Raw genomic sequence first — 23,310 nt, 5'->3', positions numbered from 1 at the left:
TTTCTCCTATTTTCATTGGTCCGCGTGTGTAAAAAGGTTGAGAAATATAACTGTTAAAAGTTAGTATGCGTGGTGGACCTCCGAGGCAGGGAGTTGAAATTTAGAAGGAATGTAGCTCTCAACCCCTTTTCCACATACAAAATTAATGTCCCCAGCGATCCGCGGGGCGCGTGGTCTTTTATGAAGCGGAAGGCATATTCAGATATTTACAAAATCTTCCCTGATTCGGCTTGTAATTAGGTACCTACCCTATATTAAACAAGCAATATATCAAATCAACGCAGAAAAAAAATAATGAATGACACCTCATATTTAAAAAATAATACATGGGTAAATTAAATAATCGCTTTACCTACTAAATTTACAAAATAAATAGTTTTTCAAACGAAATATAGTTTTCTGCCGTAATTTTAATGTCAGCCGCAATAATTATATCCAAAAAAATAATCGTATTCAAATTTTATTCGTCCGCGATGGCAGAGTGGTGACGTGCCGCTTAGTGAGTCAAAAGTCTCCGGATCGTTCGAATCCCGGGTCTGCCAAAATTCAGATTTTATTTTTCAACGTATGTTTGACCTAGAGGTCCTAGACCATGGAACTAATAAGCTTAGCAAGTGGCTAACATCCATTTTTCATAAAAACAAAATCTGTTACGATACCTCTTCGTGAGGATGCATTTTTTTTACTATATAATTATTTTATTTTTTAATATTTAATAACAATCTCACTCTTAAAATTATTCACATTGACGGGTACCGTTAATTTAGTTCAGTTTCATCAATAATTTATTTTAAATGTAGGAAGCTGAAATTTGGTACAGTGTAATTTTTGCCACCTTTAATTGCGGAAAGTAAGCAAGTATAAGACGTATCCATTGAATGGATTGGCGCGAAAACGATTTTAGGTATGGTCCTATTCAAAATTTCGATGATTCCGTAATCTTTTCTGGCCTTGCTTTTAAATATCCTATAATAACAATAATCTATACGCCAATACGCCTTTTACGAGAGCCATGGCCCCCACAAAGGGGGGGGGGGGCTGACAGGGCTCTAGCCTGGGGGCCCGGGCTCAGGAGGGTCCCGACGTGGCATATCAACTAGTTAAATGAGATAAACACACCGTAAATTTATAAGCTCTAATAGTAAAAAAGTCGCCTGCGGAGCTATAAGACGAGTATAATTTTATTTTACAATTATTTTTAGTGTCTCCTGACTAATGAAAATGACTATTTATCCAACATGGCGAAGGATCAGACGTAACTTGGCTATCACAAAAGAGGGTCGCGGTCAGTGCTTCATAATAAATGATGTGCTGACAATTCAAGGTGATTTATTTAAAAATACGAAAAATCACTAGAAATACACGGAATACCCTTTATTTTACGCGGAACCCTGGAGTTCCACGCAATATCATTTGGGAAACACTACTATAAAACATTACACTGCCCTTAACCTTAGTGATAGGCTGGGGGGCCGGCCAAATTTCGTGGACTGGGGGCCCGCTTCAGGATGTGGGGCCCATGACCAGAGCAGTACGAACAAAATGGGGCAGGTAATATAACTATTCCAGATACTTTTAATTAGGTAGGTTACAAATTAGACACTCCGTTGATCTTATGCAAAAAAATCAATCAAAAAATATCGTTGTCATAAATTATAATTAATATGGCATCTAGATTAGATATGAATAAAACGAATTTCAATGTAAAAATATCATTTGTCTTAGAATGTTTGATGTTTTTGATTTCAAAATATGTTATTTATCTTTCTCGCATTGATTAATTAAAAATTGTTTTATAACATTTATGTACGTCGTCACTTATTAATTAGGTAGTTACATATTTCCAACAGCTAAAGAAATACTATTGATCCGTGATAGGTACTTAGTTATGTAAATATCATTCCTTTCTTTATTAGTATTTTTTACCTTTATGTAATCAGTGATGTCACGTGGGGGTAGGCACTAGGCATATTGAGAGCGTCGCTTGGGGGCGGCAGTTACTCGACGGGCGGCAAATCGAGGGAATCATTTGGTATATATAGACATAGCTACCTAATCTTAGTAAAACCTACTAAACGAAAATATATTTCTATTAAAAAAATCAGCTTTCTGGTTGGAAACAAAATATATTAATTAACATAAAAGGTTTAATAGGATTGTATTTTTTGTCTGGTTCGCGATGTCTAGTTTACTTCCCTTGTCCTTCGACGTGCTTGATGACCAGAAACGACACGTGCAGATTTGCGAATAATTATTACACTCTGACTCAGTGACGTCCCTAGATAAAATGCCGCCTCTAGCCAGCGCCAAAATGCCGCCTCATTTTTTATACAGTATTTTTATTATCCTTTCACGAGTCCAATATCTACGAAATGTGTTGTATATAATATACTTTACTAACAAAATATCAGACTAATTATTCGCAAATCTGCTCGTGTCGTTTCTGGTCACCAAGGACGTAGAAGGGCGACGGAAGTAAAGTAGATATCGCAAACTCGATAAAACCAGTGAGCTGATTTTTTAATGGAAAGATATTTTCGTTATTACTAAGTTTAGATAGCTGTTTCTATGTATTCCAAACAATTCTCCTCGATTTGCCGCCCTTCGAGTAACTGCCGCCCCAAGCGACGCTCAATCTGTCTACCCCCACGGGATGTCACTGGTCTGACTTATTAACCAGTGCGCACGGAAATTGCGCTGGCCGTCAAAATTAAAGATGCATCATCCTCTTACAGAGCGCCTCACCAACTGCTCCTGGTCCACGATTATAGCCTGTATCGAAGCGTCGCGCCGTCATTATATCGATTATCGATTAAATAATGCTTAAACCTTTGCGATCTCAGTCTAAACATATCATTACAAATGTTGCCAAGATTTGTGAAGAAGAAAGCGACACGGATCGCCCTTAATTCCTCAAGACAGGGCAAATTAATTTATCGAAAAAATGACATGTAAGAATCAACGTCAAAAAATCGCCACTTTTAGGGGAAAATATTTTAAAATTAATTTTGAATGTTTTAATGGTATATATTTTATTAGTAATGTTTCTTAGATATTGGAGTCATGAAATGATGATAAAAAATACTGTATAAAAAATGGAGCAGCATTTTGTTTAGGGACGTCATTGTATGTAATGATGAAGATGATGTCTTCCATATCTCCATCAGAACTAGAATACGGACGAAAATACCTATATCATTTTGTATTTATAGAAATATTTATGTATTGTACAACCCTTAAATTCTTGATCACATTACGACACAGGTTTTATTTCATAAATATTGAATGCATGTTCTGTTTAAACATAGCTTAACAGTGTATACATAATTAACAACATTGAACTAGAAACATGATTGTAATATTGAAAATATTTTCCTTCTATTGATTTATTATTCTCATAGCAAATTTAATCAATCTCTTTTATACTTCTTAAAAAAAGTATAGAGTCGAAAATACGTATATTGCCATTTATTTGCTTAAACCAATCTAGGTAGTGGTGCAAGCATAGATGTAGGGGCCGTCCACATATTATGATGTCACACGGTTTTGGCTATTTTTAACCTCCCCCCATCGTCAAATTTCGTCACATAACCTTTTACCCCCCCTGTCTATATTACACATAGAGGTATTAAATAAAAAGAGGGGCAAGGAATCGGTTTTCTCACAGAACTGAATGAAGCAGGCCAACAATAGCCGACAACTTATGAGAAATAACGACACGATAAAAAAATGCAGGGTGTCACGGAGGATTTACTTTGGTCATTATAACGTACCCATATAATGGAATGTTAACGTGGAAATTTTGCCGAAAATTGATTACCAGCCTGCCCCACCATACTTTTTCACCATACTTTCATATAACCTGCCACCCCTAGATATTACATCACATTTTTGATACCCCCTACTAAACGTTAAAAAACAGAAGATTTATTTTTTAATATTTATCCTTAAACACCCGATCCACAATACATTTTGTATTTTCAGATCCATTTTTTTTTGTTTACTTTGTGATGTCAAATTTTCTCTGAAACCTTCCCTCCCCCTTCGTCACAAATCGTCACATCATATTAGACCCCCCCCCCTAGAGTGTGACGTCATACTATGTGGACGGCCTCTAAGTGAAAGAGTATTACATCGTGGCTAAGGCTGGAATTGGCGAATCAAATACTCAACGAGTTAGATATAAAACGGTTTATATTTAAAGATTAAGACAGACAGACAGTGTACAGTTTACTTAAAATTCGGTGGGGACAACTCCCGACTGGCGTCACGTGTGATTCTCAGGTAACATCAAGTGACCATAATATGTAATCATCATCCTCTCTCTGACCTTCTCCAGATTGATCGTCTCTGAAATGGCTCACTGGCAGAACATTCAGTTACAAAGTTAATTACTATCGTACACCTAATTTTGGATATTTATAAAACTACTTAAACGAAACATAATATTAAGATTTGTCTAACTCGTAGTAAACTTCTTGTTATAAGATCGTCAGAAGCCGATTCCGGCGTAATCCCTGTAAAGATTCCATTTAGTGGATGTTAATAGGTACATATTTATGCGTGAAAGAGGATTCAAACGTGTAACTACTTTGTATTAGACTCTATGCACTTATAGAAACGCATCTAATTTAAATGTTGTAGCCTTACTTGTCCTACTTTAAATACAAACATAATTACCTACATTTAAATATATTTTTATTATAATTGTAACAATCACTCATTTGACAACAGGCTAAATACAGTAATTATGTGGAATTTAGGGCTTGCGCAGACAGAGAGCGGTCGGAGTTCTGCGTTCAACCGACCGTTGACCGCTAACGTTCAGGGACAGCAGACAGGTGGCGGTCAACAATAAGCGTTCCATTTGTTTACAAACGTTGTACTGACACAAGCGCTGCATAATGCGACACCGCTATATTCCGACTGCGAGTGGAAGTGAGAAAGCACCGCTGTTGCGTACTCACTCCCCCGTGTGGTTTCGCTCTATGTTGTGTGACTGCTCAAATTCCTATGACGGGACTGGACGGGAGGTACGGCGTTCTTTGTAATTCCGGGCATAGAACTCCAGAACTCTAGCGTTCCAATTGACCGGCGCGGTCTGACCGCCGGCTGTGTACCCATACAGTATGAAGTCCATACAGTACAAAGAACGCCGAACTCCGAACGCGGAACGCAGACCGCCTGACCGCGCTCTGTCTGCGCAAGCCCTTAGAATCACATAATATACTTACTATTATTTAACTATGAATTCGATTAACTTACTTAAGTTGCTCACCGGTTAATTGTATTCCTCCAATTCACTGTCATTCATAATTTTTGCTTAAAGTTCGCGGGATTATAAATTTATTATAGTATGTAGCTATTTTAAAAATACACACAGTGCAGCCAATCACACAATGCTCATCCGGAATCCCGCCATAGCGACCATATCCAAATTGAAATTTCCATGGTACCTACCCAATTTTCAGTCATGATCACGTAATAATGACATTTCGTATATGATTTTTGTATCAGTGATTTATGGGAGTTTTCCGACAGTTAAAATCATTTTTTTTTAAAATAATTCACTTGATATGTCAATATGATGTATGATGTAAATACTATAAAATCATTTAAGGTCGAGGTCAGTGCAACAAGAAAATAGATAAACGAACTTAAAACTGATAATCATTGACACATTGCAATCTTTACTGGTTAATAATTGACATTAATTAAGAATATCTATCGTTCGGATGATAGTAATAAATTAATTATTGCAGAATTCATAATATATTACTAAGAAGATATGTAACTTACATAATATCATGCTTCCGCATTCAGGTGACAAGGGATATTTATTGTTGATTGTATTATAACTAATAAAAACACCTGCTAATTATTATTAGACTAAGCATAACAAAATCAAATATTGGCACACAATCACAAATCAATTCAAATAATTATGCTTAGTGTCAATGGCAGTCGACGACTTTCTAGGTGCCTACCACCTGTTATTAAATTATTAAATATACACACTTACCTACTTTCTCATATTATACATTATGTATCAAGCTACTTATAATAATAATTGATTTAATTAATGGGTAATGAATATTTTTTCAGAATACGTAATATGATTATATGAGTCGTTACTTATAATCACATCTAAAAACGTCTTTATATATTAACTAAATTAATAATAATAATTAGTATAGACTTACCATTATAGGTGTTGCAGAACGACACACAGTAAGCTTTTTTACACACCTAGGCGATGGTGCCCATAGAACGCGTCGAGCGGGCGAAGTCGGCGTATGAAGTGTTTATTCATAACCATAATCACACGTCTCTCGCCGCGCATTACCCTTCACCTATGTAATAAGCGGCCCAAGCAGCACAAAATAATTATTATTACAGCGCCTTTCATAACAAAGCAATAAAAATATTATATTATTTCGGGGCTTGTAATTAATATTTACGACGACATTATTCAACCAGCGAAATATAGGACACGGAACAAAGAGTTCCCTGTTATTAAATAATTGCTTTTCACCCGTCGATCGACGACGCCTCGAGCAGCGTAATTTTGGTAGCCGTGTTCAATGAATGGACTTCTTTGTATTTTCATTAAATCGTATCGCCGAGAAGCGAAAAACGGTGACTCATGCGGCAGGCGGGGCGCAAGGCATCGTCAAGTCCAGTGGGCGCTGGCGTATTTGATTACGTTGTATTTTTGATGATTTACGCGCCACTTGTAGAAATTTTGCGCGAGCGCCGCACTCGCTGCGTCAATGGGCTTTATGCCTAGGGGTTATTTGAATCGATCCCCAGTATGCGTATTATACCTACTATGCGCTCGAATCATTTGTGGAACGAGATTTGTATGGCGGCGACGGGACGGGACCGAGTCATCCCGGTCAGCGAAAAATAAAATATACTATTTAGACTTAGACAGCGAAAGATAGCTTTCTTAATTTGTACATAGGTGCCACCATGAAATAGAGCGTATTCAATTTAATTAATTATTTCAATGCCGCGTAATCATCATTATGTTATTACATACTTACAATCATTGCTTTATTTATTTGTATAATGATAATAAATATCACTATAAAATAGCGACGGGTTTAGATCGATAAAATAAATAATTATGTTAATATGGATGTGGGGATGATCCCTACGAACCCTTAAGGTAAAGCCGCTCCTGTCTAGTGTAGGTATTTAAGGATTATGCCTATTTAAGTTTCTATAATATAAATATAATTTATTTATCGTATTTGATAATAAATTCAAAATTATAAATACTAACTGTCAAATTACTTGCAATAAAAAACAATAGATATACATATATGTAAGTACATATGTATTTTAAGGCTTAGAAGAATTAGCATCTGTGATCATAACAAATTTCTTATCACAAGATTAATATTTTAAGGATTTACTATCAGAAGAGTTTTTACATGACGTAAATGGGCGGTCGCTTATTCAATAGTGTCGCGGCATTTAGTTGGTATTCTCCACACTGTCTTAAATCTTGGAATCAAACTAGACACCCTCGCCAAGCCAACCCACATTATTTTTAGTATCAAATTTAATGTTCAACGCGTGCGTGCTTCCTGTGCTCCTGATGGCTGTGAGACATGGCATCTTACTAAGCTTCAAATGTCTCGGCTTTTGAGCTTTGAGAATCGATGTCTCCGCCGAATCTTAAGGGTACATTGGTAAGACCGCATCACAAACACTCGAGTTCGTGAGCGGACACAGCAGCCGTCAGTGATTGAGGTAATCACGAAGAGACGCTTTACGTGGCTGGGACATGACGTGTTCCGGATGCGTGGCAAAGCATCAAGGGATCCGTCGCCGTGGCCGGCCCTCCCTCACCCTGCAGCGATGCTACAAAATTGATCTACGTGCTGCTGGTCTGGCATAGCGGGAGGCGCGAGAGTTGGCGATGGACCGAAGGAAGTGGCGTGAACTTGTGCTTGCCCTATGCCCCAACGCTGAGGCGTGACAGGGTCTTTACTCTCAAATCTGCCGCATCCAAGAAACTCATGACCTTCTAGCCACAAAGAACGTTACCTTCCCTTAATTTTCTCAGATCTAGAATCCATGTAAACTTATGTACAGTATTTTTCACTGATTCAGACCAGTTTCAAAAGTGAGAGATAGGTGCTGTTCAAAAACAATTTTGTATTGTGAAATTATACGCATTGGAGGTCACAAACTAGTGCATTAAATGAGATCTATCACTGTGGTCGTGCATCAGCGCCTTGGTATTAATTATTTTTTTCAAGCAGCTTGTGGAGCTCAGAAATAATTTTAATGAAAGAATTCATTATGCCAAAATTCGTTATTGCTTAATTAAATAATTTAAAATATAAGCGGTATTAATTTGCAAGTAATATTTTCCTTACTGATGGAAATGAACCAAAACGTTAATTCCATTTACATTTGAATTATTCAATATTGTCGAGCCACCAGATAATTAAATATGTCCAGAATTACATATTCTAAAAATATAATATTATCATGAGTAATATTTCCTGATCAATATTATGTAATATTAGAGCTAGGTATTAATTTCATTTCTCAGAACAACTCAAGTTGTATTATTAATATCGTTGCCATCAGCGCCCGAAATGGAAAAGTTTACAAACCGACATTTTTCTGAAGATATTTACATAGTCATTAAATTTTGTGTGTATTTCATAAAAATAAGTGTGTTAGATTTTCTATTATATGGCCTATCTAGCTCAGACGGTTAAATGATTTTTCCACGATACGAAGCGATAATTTTACCGATTTCACGAACAGGAACGACGATCCGGTGCGTTCCGGTCCATTTCGAGCCCTGGTTGCCGTTGATAATACAGGCGTCCTCGACTTACGTTATTAAAATTCGTTCCGAAGATTTTCGTGTAATCGCGTATGTCGAACAAAACTTAGTGTTAATTTCAAAGAATATGTGAAAATAAAATGGACCTACATATTACATTAAATAACAAAAAATTATTGATTGATGAAGTGGTTTAATTTTGCAATCTCCAGCAGCATTAATAGCTGACTGGTCTGATTGTTTTTTCCAATAAGCAAAGTTTCGTCCACATTAAAAAAATGTTGTCAGGTAATCTTCTTTTTGTATGATTTCTGCTAGACTCTCTACTGGCAGAACAACCTTTTACTTTGGCGTTATGTAGTTTATTACGCAGGGCTTGAAATGGACCCGAGCGCACCGGAGCGCCGTTCCTGTTCGTGAAATTGGTAAAATTATCGCTCAGTCTCGTGGAAAAAGTAATTTGACCGTTTGAGCTAGACAAGCCATAGAAAAGCGTAGAAAATCTAACACTTATTTTTATGAAATTCACGTAAAATTTGTTAACTATGTAAATATCTTCAGAAAACTGTCGAGCGCTCCGGTTCGTAAACTTTTCCATCTCGAGCGCTGTATATTACGGCCTTTTAATATTTGAAACCATTCGTGGCTATCAGTGAATGTATGAGTACTGAGTAGGTAACAACACTATCATCATTTTTACACTAATTTATGTCGTCAAAAGGCTCGAAGTTTTCTCCTGTATGAGTATAAGGGTTATTGGATTATGTTGTTACTGCATATCTTCCATCCACATAACCATTATAATCAATGATTTTTCCATTTCTTCTATAAATAGGTATTCCTCTTTTTTTAAATAATTATCGTAGATTTCATTACTTACTAGGCACTAATTTTTTTACGTGATCCTTAATATTATATAAAGAATATTTTATATAAACACACGAGCAGAGTGTTTCCAAAGAGCTAATCCAAGTAGTTTTCAACTTTAAATGGAATAATATGATGATGCCAGGATTACCTTCGAGTCTGAGGCTACTAAACTAATAATTGTTATTACATGAAGAGATGATTCGGCAAATAGATTCTCAATACGGAATTGAATCGTAATTATTAATCTATTTGACAAGCCAACGAATTCGTCAGAATATGTGCCGGTATCAAGATTGCAATACAACCAGCGCTCGAATTGGAAAATTTCACGAACCGGAGCGCTCGATAATTTTATAAAACTATTAACATGGTACCTAGTTATCTAATTGTATGTGTATTTTATAAAAATAAATGTGTTCGATCTTTATTATATGGTATATCTAGCTCAGACGGTCAAATTAATATTTCTAAAAGACATAGCGATAAGCTTGAGGATTTCATGAACCGGACCGGCGCTCCGGTACGCTCCGGTCCATATCGAGCCCCGAATACAACCACAAAAATATTCAATATGTGTATGTCATCTGTGTATAAAATAGAAAGGTCAATATGATGAAGTTGTGCCTAATTTACAAGATATTAATTTTGCTCTGTCTACCAACTTTACAACACTACATCAGAGGTGTCATCAAGTATTTTAATACTAAACATAATAATAATAAAACATAATGTTGCCTCTTCAACGGTTTAGCACTTTGGTCGTATTTTAATTATACATTTCCCTTAATTACAGGGCAATCTTAGAGAAGGGTGGCTCAGCGTCGGACGCAGCAATAGCGACACTCTTCTGCGATGGTATAGCGTGCGGGCAGTGCATGGGCCTCGGGGGAGGATTCCTCTTGACCATGTACACGCGTGCCACGGGTGTCGTTCGGGTGTTGAACTCCAGAGAAGTAGCGCCCGCAGCCTCCAGTGAAGGAATGTTTCAGGGAGGGAATATTTCTTCCACCGTTGGTAAGAATGGTTCAGTTTGGGATACAATTTTGTTAGTATTGCTAGCATTATTTTTATTCATCACTAGCTGAAGTACCCGGCTTCGCACAGGGTCGCTTCGTGGTTATATTTATCTTAGATATTTGAAAAATAATAAGAGGTAATTATTTTTTTAATATTAAAATATCTGTGTAATACTGTAATACCATATAGCAATATGAAAATAATTCTAATAGGAGTAAAGGTCAAACATAAGAATACTAAATTAAAATCGAGTCCAAAATATGAAAACGTTATTAATGTTATTAATATGTAGTAAAAAAAAATCAAAATTGGATGGAACAAACAAACAACAAACTTTGTATTTTATATAATAATAATTTAGAAACCTTCGCAGGTGTGCGCACAACATCTGACAAAAGTTTCATCGCAATCGGATGAATGGTATAGGAACGCATACGAATAGTAGAAGAAGATGATTTTCTAATTCAGAAATCTTCGTGGGCATGCGCATGACAACTCACCAAAGTTTCATTGCAATCGGATTAATGGTATAGGAACGCATACGAATAGAAGAAGAAGAAGATGGTTGTACTAATTCAAAAACCTTCGCGGGCGTGCGCACCACAACTGGTCAAAATTTCATCACAATCGGTTGAATGGCATAAAAACGCATACAAATAGAAGAAGAAAAGGATGGTTGTACTAATTCAGAAACCTTTGCCGGCGTGCGCACAACAACTGGTCAAAATTTCATCGCAATCGGATGAATGGTATAAGAACGCATACAAATAGAAGAAGAAAAAGATGGTTGTACTAATTCAAAAACCTTCGCGGGCGTGCGCATAACAACTGGTCAAAATTTCATCACAATCGGATGAATGGCATAAGAACGCATACAAATAGAAGAAGAAAAAGATGATTGTACTAATTCAGAAACCTTTGCGGGCAAGGGCACAACACTTGATCAAAATTTCATTGCAATCGGATGAATGGTATAGGAACGCATACGAATAGAAGAAGAAGATGATTTTCTAATTCAGAAATCTTCGTGGGCATGCGCACGACAACTCAACAAAGTTTCATTGCAATCGGATGAATGGTGTAGGTACGCATTCGAATAGAAGAAGAAGATGATGGTTGTACTAATTCAAAAACCTTCGCAGGCGTGCGCACGACAACTCACCAAAGTTTCATTGCAATCGGATGAATGGTATAGGAACGCATACGAATAGAAGAAGAAGAAGATGGTCGTACTAATTCAGAAACCTTCGCGGGCTTGCGCACAACAACTGGTCAAAATTTCATCGCAATTGGATGAATGGTATAAGAACGCATACGAATAAAAGAAGATAGAATGAAGAAAAAGAAGAAGAAGAAGAAGATGGTTGTACTATTTCATAAACCTTTGCGGGTGTTAACACAACAACTGACGAAGGTTTCATCGCAATCGAATGAATGGTAGAGGAACCATACGAATAAAAGAAGATAGAATGAAGAAGAAGAAGAAAATGATGATTTTTCTAATTTAGAAACCTTCATGAGTGTACATACAACCATTTACCAAAATTTCATTGCAATCGGATGAATGGTATAGGAACCATACGAATAAAAGAAAATATAATGAAGAAGAAGAAGAAAGTGATGATTTTTCTAATTCAGAAACCTTTATGGGTGTGCATACAACCACTTCCCAAAATTTCATCGCAATCGGATGAATGGTATAGGAACGCATACGGGACAGACACACAGACAGACAGACAGACAGACATTCATTTTTATATATTAGTATAGCCTATACTCTTTGCGCAAGTGCAAGCAATAAGTTGACAAAGTTTTATCGCAATCGGATGAACGGTATGGCTGCGCATTAAATACGAACAAACAAACACACAAACAAACTAATATTAATTTTTATATATTAGATTGAAATGGCAACACGCTTTTTGTGTTCATCATTCTCAAACCTCATGTAGAGTGTACTAAATATATGCAAAATTATTCATACCATTGGTCTTTTGTGGTTGGTGTTTGTGCATTACTTGGTACAATTTTGATGTATCTGAAAAGAGTAAACGACATTGAACACAATATTGTATTAATCTATGTTCACAAAGCGTGACAATTTTCGATTTCGCCACCAAATGGGAGTCGCTCGCTTAATTCATTATGCGTCTAAAATTGGCTAAATAACGTATAACACCACTTATTTATATAACATAGCACAAGTATGACTATGCATAAAGGCCTTAGATACTATAAAAACAATTATTTATGATTTTCCATTTTTTTATTTATTGTGTCAAAGACCTACTTATAATTATTATTGGAATGATGAATCACGGAAACATATGGATTGTGTATTTTTTTTATTGTTTACATTTTTGATAACCTAGGTAGGTACTTGTGAATCAATTGGAATTTTTGAAATTTAATGGATTTATAAATTTTTAAACTTATGTAGGTACCTACTTAATATTTTTTTAATACCTACCTAAACAAAAAATTCTATTTCCATCAGTGGCGTGCGGTGAACACGGTTTGTGGACATGCTTTTAAAAATATACAGGTATCTCTATAACGAGTACACACACATATTATTATTTTTAAATTTGTGTTTGAGTCACAGTATGGACCTAATAGGTTGAGCAAGTGGCTGACATCCATTTCTCGTAAAAACAAAATCTGTAATATGCCTTATATCCTAATAGGATCGGACATGGTCGAAGAAGAAGAGAAGATCCATGCATATGGTTGAAAAATCCAAAGTTTGTGAAGTCCGTAGGTGCCTACCAGTGTTCGTTACAATAAACCAGTGACATCCCGTCAGGGTAGGCAGATTGAGCGTCGCCTGGGGGCGACAGTTACTCGAAGGGCGGCAAATCGAGGAAAATCATTTGGAATATATATATATATAAATATGATACTTATATAGAAATAGCTAAAATTATTTTGTTTACATGTTGTACAATAATAGCATAGTAAAAGAGTATGAAAATGATAACTCTGTGTATTTCTAAATGGTACAAACCAAATGTGTCAGAAATATCAACCAAATAGAACCTCAGACTCTGGTGATTTGGGTGTCTAACTTATTTATCTATATTATATTTATTCGCTTTTTATATCTAAATTTAATTTCGTTTGTATTATTTGTATATATTTAGTAATGTATCCATACAATACATTTCTTAGATATTGGAGTCATGAAAAAATGATAAAAAATACTATATAAAAAAATGAGGCGGCATTTTGGCACTGCCTAGAGGCGGCATTTTGTCTAGGGACGTCACTGCAATAAACAACTTCTTTTGTAGTTTATGAAGGCTATGCTTGTTTCGGGGATTTTCACAGAGGTTTTTAGATTTTTTATTTTCAACTTTTTTTCGAATTTTTTTGTTGTGTAATGTAAAAATACCTATTCTCTGATATAACGAGCAAATTCAGTCGGTCCCATCTTCCTCGTATTAACAAAGTTCGACTGTAGGTACCTACATACTTTGTATTATTATAAAATTTATTATTAAATACCTACTATTTTATTGAGTATTTTTGGGCATGCTCCGCATCCAAAGCATGTATGGATCGCTCCACACGCCTTTGATTTTCATGTATTTAATCAAATGACTTATTAAAAGCATATAAAAAATTATAAATAACTACTGAATAAATATGGATTATAGTCTTATTATAGCTGATCGTACAAACAACTATTTCTATTTTAATTTCAGGTGGTATGGCAGCAGCCGTTCCTGGAGAATTGCGGGGTTATAAAGTTCTCCACGATGAATACGGAAAGTTACCTTGGGCTGATCTTATTACACCTTCGATTAAACTTTCTCGCAGAGGTTATATCGTCACAAAGTATTTCGCTAATGTGCTCAGGGACAAAGCTGACCAAATTAGAAATGAGTCTAGTTTAAGGTGATTGTAACAACCATTACGAGTAATGATTTATTCATATATATGCACAATATTGTTTGTCTACCTACCAAGAGATGTAATTTAAATGTTTATTATTTTAATTAATTTTTATTAATTTTAGTGCGATATTCATAAACCCTGCAACAAATAACGTGTGGATTGAAGGCGACAGGGTAAAGCGGCTAAAATTAGCGGAAACCCTCGAGGTCATAGCACGGGAAGGAGCTGACGCATTGTATAATGGTAGTCTTACAAAACAATTTGTAGCGGATATACAAGCTATGAACGGTATTATTACTGAAAAGGACATGAATGATTACAGGTTAGTGACACAACTATCGTAGACAATAATTATCATGACTAGGTAGTACAATAATTTGATAGTAGTACCAATTACGTTATCTGCAATACAATACTATTATAAAATTCTATTAGATGTCACTGTTTATATTTTTTAATGCATATATTATTATGCCATTATTTTTGTGTAACGATTTATCATACAGTTCAACAATTTATCATTTCAAATGCACCTAAATCCTAATCCAAACCTCCTAAGTAAATAAAAATTGTAATTATTTTCATTACAAAGTATATAGGAGAAATTATGTTCCTTTTACAGACCCATCTGGCAAGAGCCACTCACAGTAGACCTCGGGGGCAAACTGACATTGAATACAGCACCTCTACCCGGATCTGGCCATATTCTTGCCTTTATCATTAACATTTTGAAAGGATGGGTGTTTCCTAATGCCGAGAATAGACCTGCACCGGGCATTATGATGAATGGGGCTGAATATTGGCAACGCATCATCGAGACGTTCAAATATGCTTATGCAAAGAGAACCGGATTGGGAGATCCTAGACATATGCCACAAAATAAGATACAACCGGTAAATACCTACCTACTAACATCTCCGTCCAAACGTGATCACGAAAAGATGGCTCTTTCCTCGCTTTTTTTTGTGCTTTTTATCGTCATCCTCTGTGATATTTTGGGACTTGGGAGGTAAATAAATAACACGGGAATGGTTGAAAACGGCGATTTTTATTTAGTTAACATTACTATAATATGACTACATATTTATTTATTCGGAGCCCGGTATAAATATGTTTACGGTTACGATGATAAAAAAAAATCTCTCTCTGTTTTCAAAATAGCTGCTTTACCTTCTCTTCTGCGCATGTGCACCAAAATCGTTTGCCTTTCGATCCTGCCGCTGCATTTAGCACTACGAGCGGTCTCGCATCGCACGCTTGTAAGCGATAATTTTACGCTAAAAGTAATGGACAAAAATGCAGCATTGCCGTTATTAAATTTTGGTGCCAAACAAGTACAGCGTTGCCGGTTATATTATTATTTATTTTCGCAATCAACCCTTACTATGTGTCGGCTTGATAATGGTTCGGGCCTCTCTAGATCCATAGAGATATCCCCAAATGGGGACCATTCGGGGGTGTAACACTACTCATGCATTCAATCATTCGCTCGTATGGTGGCAGGTTGTCAAAGACTAAAAACTTTGATAATACACACAAAACTATATTTATTTTATGTAAAACTAGTTGAGTTAATTTTTGTCTGTCAAAAACAATAATATGGATTTTTTCAATCGACGTTATATATTATCAAATATAATTGTGATTCTTCATGATTTAGTAGCCATATGTTCCACTTCAGGAGCGAACATGATAAGAGGTGGAAGAATACATGTAAATTTTGAGAAAATGACAAGATAAACCTTAATTTATAAGATTATAGCGTGCGATTACATTGCATAAGTGGCGACAAGTATAATAAATGTTTCTGAATTTTTTAGCTTTTAGATAATTTAACATCGATAGAATACGCGGAGCATATCAGGTCTCTCATAAAAGATAATTCAACTAACCAGGATTGGCAGCACTACGGAGCCTTATTTGACATAATGGAGGATCACGGAACAGCTCACATCTCCGTCTTGGCGCCCAATGGAGATGCCATCGCTGTGACCAGTACAATCAATTTCATGTAAGGTTTACCACATACTATAAGGTTTATCAAAAAATGTTGAAGGGCACCTTCTTGGAGCTTGGAGCTTTTTAACATATGAAAACAAAAACCACTGATCTACAGATTAGGTTTGCTACAAGTGACTTTGCATTGTATGTTGATTTGGAGAGAGTTTTATACGTCTTCTACTATGATTTTTGTCAATTTGTATATACAGTACTCTCTCAGTAATCCGCCACATAATTATCCGACAACTACTATAATCCGCCGTTATTTTTACTAATAAAAAGCACAGAATCCAGCTCTATATTTCGCTGGTATTCGTAATTCGTTAAATTCAGTAGTCAGCCACGTGCCTATGTCAGCTGTCCGCCGTCGTATTTAACGTAGCTGAGGCATGAAACAACTTACCAGGACGACCAATAATTTCATTGTGGAAAAAGCTGTGACCCTCCATGAATCAAGATGAAAATTGGAAACCGAAAGACTCTGTTCCATTTGAAGAATTGATTCACAGGACGACTGAAAACTCAGAGCTAACACGAAATGTTTTAGAAGAACGGATAGCAGAAAGTTCTGAATAGTACGCATTAATTCTAACTGAAGACCAGCTCATAAATATATCAAGAGACTTAGATTCTGAGGATGAATGTAGCTCATATAGTCAAATCAGAAGATGCACTAGCTGGGATTGCCGTTTCCATTAATTGGGTAGAGGAAAATAATGCAACCGTCAACACACTCATCATGTTGCGTAAATTACGAGTAGACATAATCTTCCAATAATATTCAGGAAAAGAATAAAGAACACTGAACAACTGGTTATGTTAAGTGATTTACTGTTAAATATGTAGTTAATAAATTTATAAATAATATGTATAATTTGAATTTGAAGTTGAAATACCTACCTGTTTTAATTTTTACCATATTTTGTATGTATGCACTATGTATGCCGCTTTCACATTAGACACTTGTTTAGTTTTTGGGGTGATGGATTACTGAGAGAGTACTGTATTCCGAATTCTTTACGTTTATCAGAAATTAAGTATGATTTTGGATGATGATTGATGGCATTCAATTTTACAGACTTGGTGCTTTCTTCGTGTCAGAATCGACGGGCATTATTTTGAACAATCAGATGGACGATTTCTCCAACCCGAACGTGACAAGCATCTACGGCCTGCCGCCTTCTCCCTCCAACTTCCCCGTTGCCGGGAAGCAACCTCTATCCTCCATGTGTCCATCTATCATCATCGAGAAGGACATCGGGGCGAGATTTATTATTGGGGCAGCTGGAGGAACTAAAATAACAACACAAGTTGCGCTGGCAAGTAGTACCTTTTGTAATTATTTACTTGTCATATTATCATAGTCCAATTTTGGGTAAAAAAACAATTAGTCCAAAGTTATTGTCGGTAATACATTATTAAATTTATTGATAAATAGATATAAAATCAAAAATGTATACAACATTGTGATATATATATGGCTTTTTCCTCATTGTATATGAAGCATCTATTTTCAAAAACCAATAAATCCCTATAAATGATGGTCGAAGTCTAAACAAAAAAAAATCTATCGTTTTCATGAAAACATTCATGCGTAGTAGGGTGACATGCTTTCTGTGTTAGAAGCCCTGCAACTGCGATCAGGCTAAAAATGACTTACCATTATAACAGAGTACCAAGTAAATACCAGTTCTATATAATGGGTCTAAGACGATTCGGCGCCAGGAAAATAGGGCACTACGCAATCGAATGAAATTCGAAAATAAAGAGACATTCATGGATTATAGGTAGATTTAAAATATATACTTGATACTTATATATTATTATTTAATACTAGGTGATAATTTATTGAAAAATATACCCACAAGTAAATAATGATTTAATTGTGCATATTATGTCTAAGTTACAACGAGAAGAGAGTTCTTTTATATTTATATAAATCGTCAGGCATAATAATTCTCTATCCACAATAAAAAACATTATGTTAAGAGTAAAATGAATTTAAACTACTAAAATAGTAGATAGAAACTATTCCTCTTAGTTTAGTTCATTTTATTGAGAATTAAAATAATATTGAATTTTATAGGTTTTATTGAAACATATATTTCAACAAACGCCACTGAATGAAGCTATGGGCTCTCCGAGACTTCATCATCAGCTGTTTCCCATGGAAGTCGGCTATGAGTCTGATTTTGATAAGGTAAGCCGGCATTATGATTCCTTAATCATTATTTTGTATATCTAGAGAGACATGTATAACACCCAATTAGTGATAGTTAAGATCGACAATGTTTACCATAACATATCAAGAATAGTTCGGTACTGTGATGGCAGATGGTTAGACCTTATCCAGATGGCGCGTGTCTCACCGCCCTTTTTGCGCGAGTATCAAAAATGTGCTACATGGGCTAACAATAAAATGGGCATAAAAAAACAAGCGCGAGTGCGAGAAGAAATACTGCAACTCAGTCGTGACACATGGCTCCTGAGATTTAATATCAGCAAGCAAGCTAGCAAGATATATTCTTGTAGTTCTATAAGTTAGGTGACGTAATTTATTTTGAAATGATCATAAAACCGTTGTTTCAAGTGCGAGGCGGTCGAAATTCATTTTGAAATGGTTATAAAAAACGTCGCGTTGTCAAGAATCTAGCGAGTGCTTGCGCTACGACAGATGTTGCATTGCGAGTGCATGTGGGCGGCTCAATAAGATCACATGTACCTGGAATGCGCACAAGTTTTTACGTGCAAGTCAAATCGAGCCATCTGGACAAGGCCTTATAACTGGTGTTTACACAATTTTATATGAGAGAAAAAACAAAGTTTTGAAGTCAGTCTGACAAGTTAGTTTATAAGATATTTTGAAGTAATTTATGTTTATCAAAATAAGCGGAATTAGCATCCCAACATTAATCATTTCTTTTAAAAAAATTCAAGTTTTATCGTTATCTTGCATTTTAAGCAGATATATTATATTACCTATATCTTTTTGCAATATAAACTTTTTTTACATTTGGTCAGATGCATATCTTTTAACGTTACTTTGTGACCAATAAAGTTGCAGCTCTAATATTTAGCTACATCAAAGAATGTACAATTTGGAATATGTATATTATGGAAGAAAACTTGAAAAGTGAAACAACTACAGTTATAACTGTCTGCCATTACAGTACAAAGTTATTAAACCGATCCAATGATTTCTGTTCATGCATTATACGATTAAACTTACATTTTACCTTGAAATCATATTTTTCTGAAGTTTCAGAACCATTATACAAACATTATATTTGATTTATAAAATCATAGTGTGAGAGAGCGTAATCACATGAGATTATCTTTAGTCTATCATCACTATTATGCTTTGATAATCAATACCAGAAGGTTTTAAGAATTGAAATAAAAGTTTGAAAGTCCAATGTTACTCAGAAAGTTCTTAAAAAGGTGTATTTTTTTGGCAGAGAGTGTTGCGGAGACTGCAAAAGATCGGGCACAACATATCGGAGTTGGCGCTGACTTCAGGCTTTGCTGCGGTAAATGCGATCAGCTTAAATCGAACCACCGGAATGTATCACCTAAGCACTGACAAACGGAGACCAGGAAGTGTCGACGGGTTTTAAATTAACTTTGGATGCATTCCAATAACTAGGACAAATTTTAACTGATGGACAAAAATAGTCTAATTTTATTAGATATGTTTTAATATTTACAGATTAATGGGAGTCATTTTTATTGAAACAGGTCAGCAAACCTTAAATGTATAAATTTTATTGATTTCATGTAGTAAGTATTTTTATAAACACATTTGGAATCATTGAAAGAATTTTTTTGTATGTTAATATATTTTTTACTGTTATTTGTAGGTGGAAAGACATACCTAGTTAACACTTAATTTTGTTAGTTATTTCATTTTTATGTTTTGTACTATTTTCACAATTTAGTTATTTGAAATAATTAGTACAAAAATAAAATAACTATCAAAATTAAGAGGGTTTATAGGTTTTTCTTAAAAAAATTATTGAGCACTATTTCACAATACTAACAGAATTTTAAACAATACATAAATTAACTCATTAGCATGTATTAGCATATTATTTACATATTGTAGCTTGTAAACATGCCCAAATGTATTAAAATCAAATCTTGATGCAGTTAATTGGTAAATTATTTGTGCGCTGAAAGGATAAAATAAGATTGACTCGCTTTAATATAAATTATTTCTAATATGCAGTGATGTTCTTAAACGAGTTTATGATACAGTAATACCGCGAAGTTGCGCAACAGGTGGGTCCGACATAAATAAAAGAAATCTGAAGAATTGGGACCGAGGACGAACAAAAGCACTAGTTTATAAGAAAAATATTTAATAAAATTGCAGTTCTTTTGTACACAAAAAAGTTATTTCGATGTCGATGGCTTCATAAAATCTAAAAAATTCGTCTGAAGACATAATGCCCTCTTTTTTTCATGCAGAATTTCTTCGTAGCAAGCGAATATTTTTTTTATTCCTTACTTTGTAGCTATAACGCATTTTTCTTTCTATGTTTTCTAAATTTTTAAAATCCTTTTTAATTGTGCTGAAACATTATGTCAAGCTTGCAAGTGTCATCTGCTTTTCTGGTGGAACTGGGTCTGAAATGTCGAATAAACAACCGCATAACTCCGAGTTCGCTTAAGTCGGGGTATTACTGTAGGTACATACATAAAAAATTTCTTTGTAAAAATTTTATGTTCTATTGTGTCGTCATAATATTATGTACTTACCTATATTGTTTGATGTTATATGTCGTATAATATAGTTTTTAAAATAGGTTTTTTATATGAAAAGGCAGAGAGCAGGATAATGTTCTAAATAACTTATACACATTCTAGAGGAACTGACACTGATCACTGATATTAGATGTAAAAATGTTTGTAATAATATTAAAATGCTCTGATTAAAACAATGAACTCAACTGAGATTTCCCAATCTATATGGGGAACAGACTAATGATTACTATTAATTATTTCATAGTATTATTTTGTATAAGTAGTTATTAACTATGTATTTTAAATTCTGTGATGTCTTTCAAATTAAAATATCGTCAATGGTTTGATAGCTTTTCTGCCAGCAATAACGTGTACCTATCACGACAGCAACTGTTTACACACAAAAGTGCCTATTGTCATTTTGTCGTGCTATTTGACAGGTTTTGAAAATTGGTAAACGTAAAAATGCTGTGCTGTAAAATTTCTCAAAAATTATATGAGCCATTGAAAACTAAAGTGGTGTAAGTCACTTTTTGCACATTGTGAGTTTACACCATAAATCGAAAGATTGAGCATCATTCTGTCTTGTGCAAAAGCGGTGTAAGTGTAGTTCAATTATTTCTCCATAGATCGCAGTAACAGTCTAAAAGTGGCCAACCGAACAGCTATAGCGTTTTACGGAGTAGTGGTGTATGTCACTTGTTGGTGATATCACTGTTAGATGCGTCATAATTAACTCCTTGAAGACAGGAAGTATAATCGAAGACATTGGTCCCGTTGAATACGCCCAGAAAATTGACGAGTGATTAGTTTTAAGCCTAAATACTTAATTTCTTTATCAAATGTTTTAATAATTATGTTTATTCAGTTTTTATTCTTAATAAATTTATAAAAACATTTTAGTGAAATTTATTCAATGCTCATTCTCTGATGATAGGCGCTAATGTTGAAGGTAGGTTTAGATACGTACAAAAATGGTGTAAGTCATTGAAATAAAATATTTTAGAAAAAAAAGTTTGAAAGTGGTGAAATTCATTTTCACAGTAAATAAATAATGATAATTTTCCAATGTATTCAGGTAAAAATAGTCACTATTAGCTAAAGATGCTTATAATGAGTAGATTGTGCAAAGGGCATCAAAGTTTCTCTATTACACCAAGCTTTACAGAGTTTCTACTAAGACCCCAATTTCTGGAAATCAACCTTTTTTGACTTACACCACTTCAGCTTTCAATGGCTCATATTTCAGATGAGCTTTCGTTTCAGATGTTTCAAATGCAAAGGGTGACAGAGATCATTTTTATGCTATTCACTATGTGTATGTATCAGTAATATTATGTACTTTTACAATGGTAAAAATGTGTTGGGCTGCTTGAACAAAAACCATAATTTCTAGTCTGTCGACGTATGATTATTTGAATGTTAATATTCAAAATAAGGTAGGTTTTGGTTTTTGACAGTTCCACATAATTATGTTATCATTGTAATTTAATTATTTATTTATCTCATTATTGTACTTACTTACCTACATAAAATTATATTCATTTATTTTGTTTGCAGAATTCTTTTGTGAGCCTTTCTTATTTGAAAGATAAGTGAAATTTAGGTTAAGTATTTAACTAGGTACTGAAATAAAGATACCTAACAAATGACTTCAGGTTTTTATTACCTATTTTAAATTTGCAAAAAAAAAACTGAAACTATTTTATAATAAGAGAATATTAACAATGAAATCCCTATAAGTACCTATTATATTGTATGGATATTGACAGTTTAAAAATATCATTGACACATTACATAGTAAATGTGTTGGTATATTATTTTCAGGCCCAGTCTGAAGAGGGATTGAAGCAATTGAGCCCAATCGGCCTTTGCGCGCTGATACTAATGCTTATGCTACTTTTCAGGAAATGGTAAGAAAACTGGGCATAGTCACAATTTGAGGGGTAGGTAATTGA

General features: G+C 34.8%; 1 protein-coding gene across 1 annotated transcript in view; it reads left to right on the top strand.

Moving 5' to 3' along the window:
* Positions 1 to 23,030, top strand: part of LOC147073827 (scoloptoxin SSD14-like) — a 36,685-nt gene extending 13,655 nt beyond the window's left edge. The window contains exons 3-10 of the mRNA XM_085944245.1: positions 10,482 to 10,702; positions 14,413 to 14,605; positions 14,727 to 14,927; positions 15,228 to 15,498; positions 16,426 to 16,616; positions 17,685 to 17,925; positions 18,693 to 18,806; positions 20,065 to 23,030. Of these exons, the coding sequence (XP_085800371.1) occupies positions 10,482 to 10,702; positions 14,413 to 14,605; positions 14,727 to 14,927; positions 15,228 to 15,498; positions 16,426 to 16,616; positions 17,685 to 17,925; positions 18,693 to 18,806; positions 20,065 to 20,223 (1,591 nt within the window). The 3' untranslated portion in view covers positions 20,224 to 23,030. The remainder of the gene's footprint in view (positions 1 to 10,481; positions 10,703 to 14,412; positions 14,606 to 14,726; positions 14,928 to 15,227; positions 15,499 to 16,425; positions 16,617 to 17,684; positions 17,926 to 18,692; positions 18,807 to 20,064) is intronic.
* The last annotated feature ends 280 nt before the right edge of the window (positions 23,031 to 23,310 follow it).

Source organism: Rhyacophila brunnea, unplaced genomic scaffold, assembly GCF_057557595.1.
Source record: "Rhyacophila brunnea isolate RB1 unplaced genomic scaffold, BYU_Rbru_1.0 scaffold_17, whole genome shotgun sequence".
Classification (NCBI taxonomy): domain Eukaryota; kingdom Metazoa; phylum Arthropoda; class Insecta; order Trichoptera; family Rhyacophilidae; genus Rhyacophila; species Rhyacophila brunnea.
Note: the sequence above shows the minus strand (reverse complement) of the source record. Positions and strands in the feature narration are given on the sequence as shown.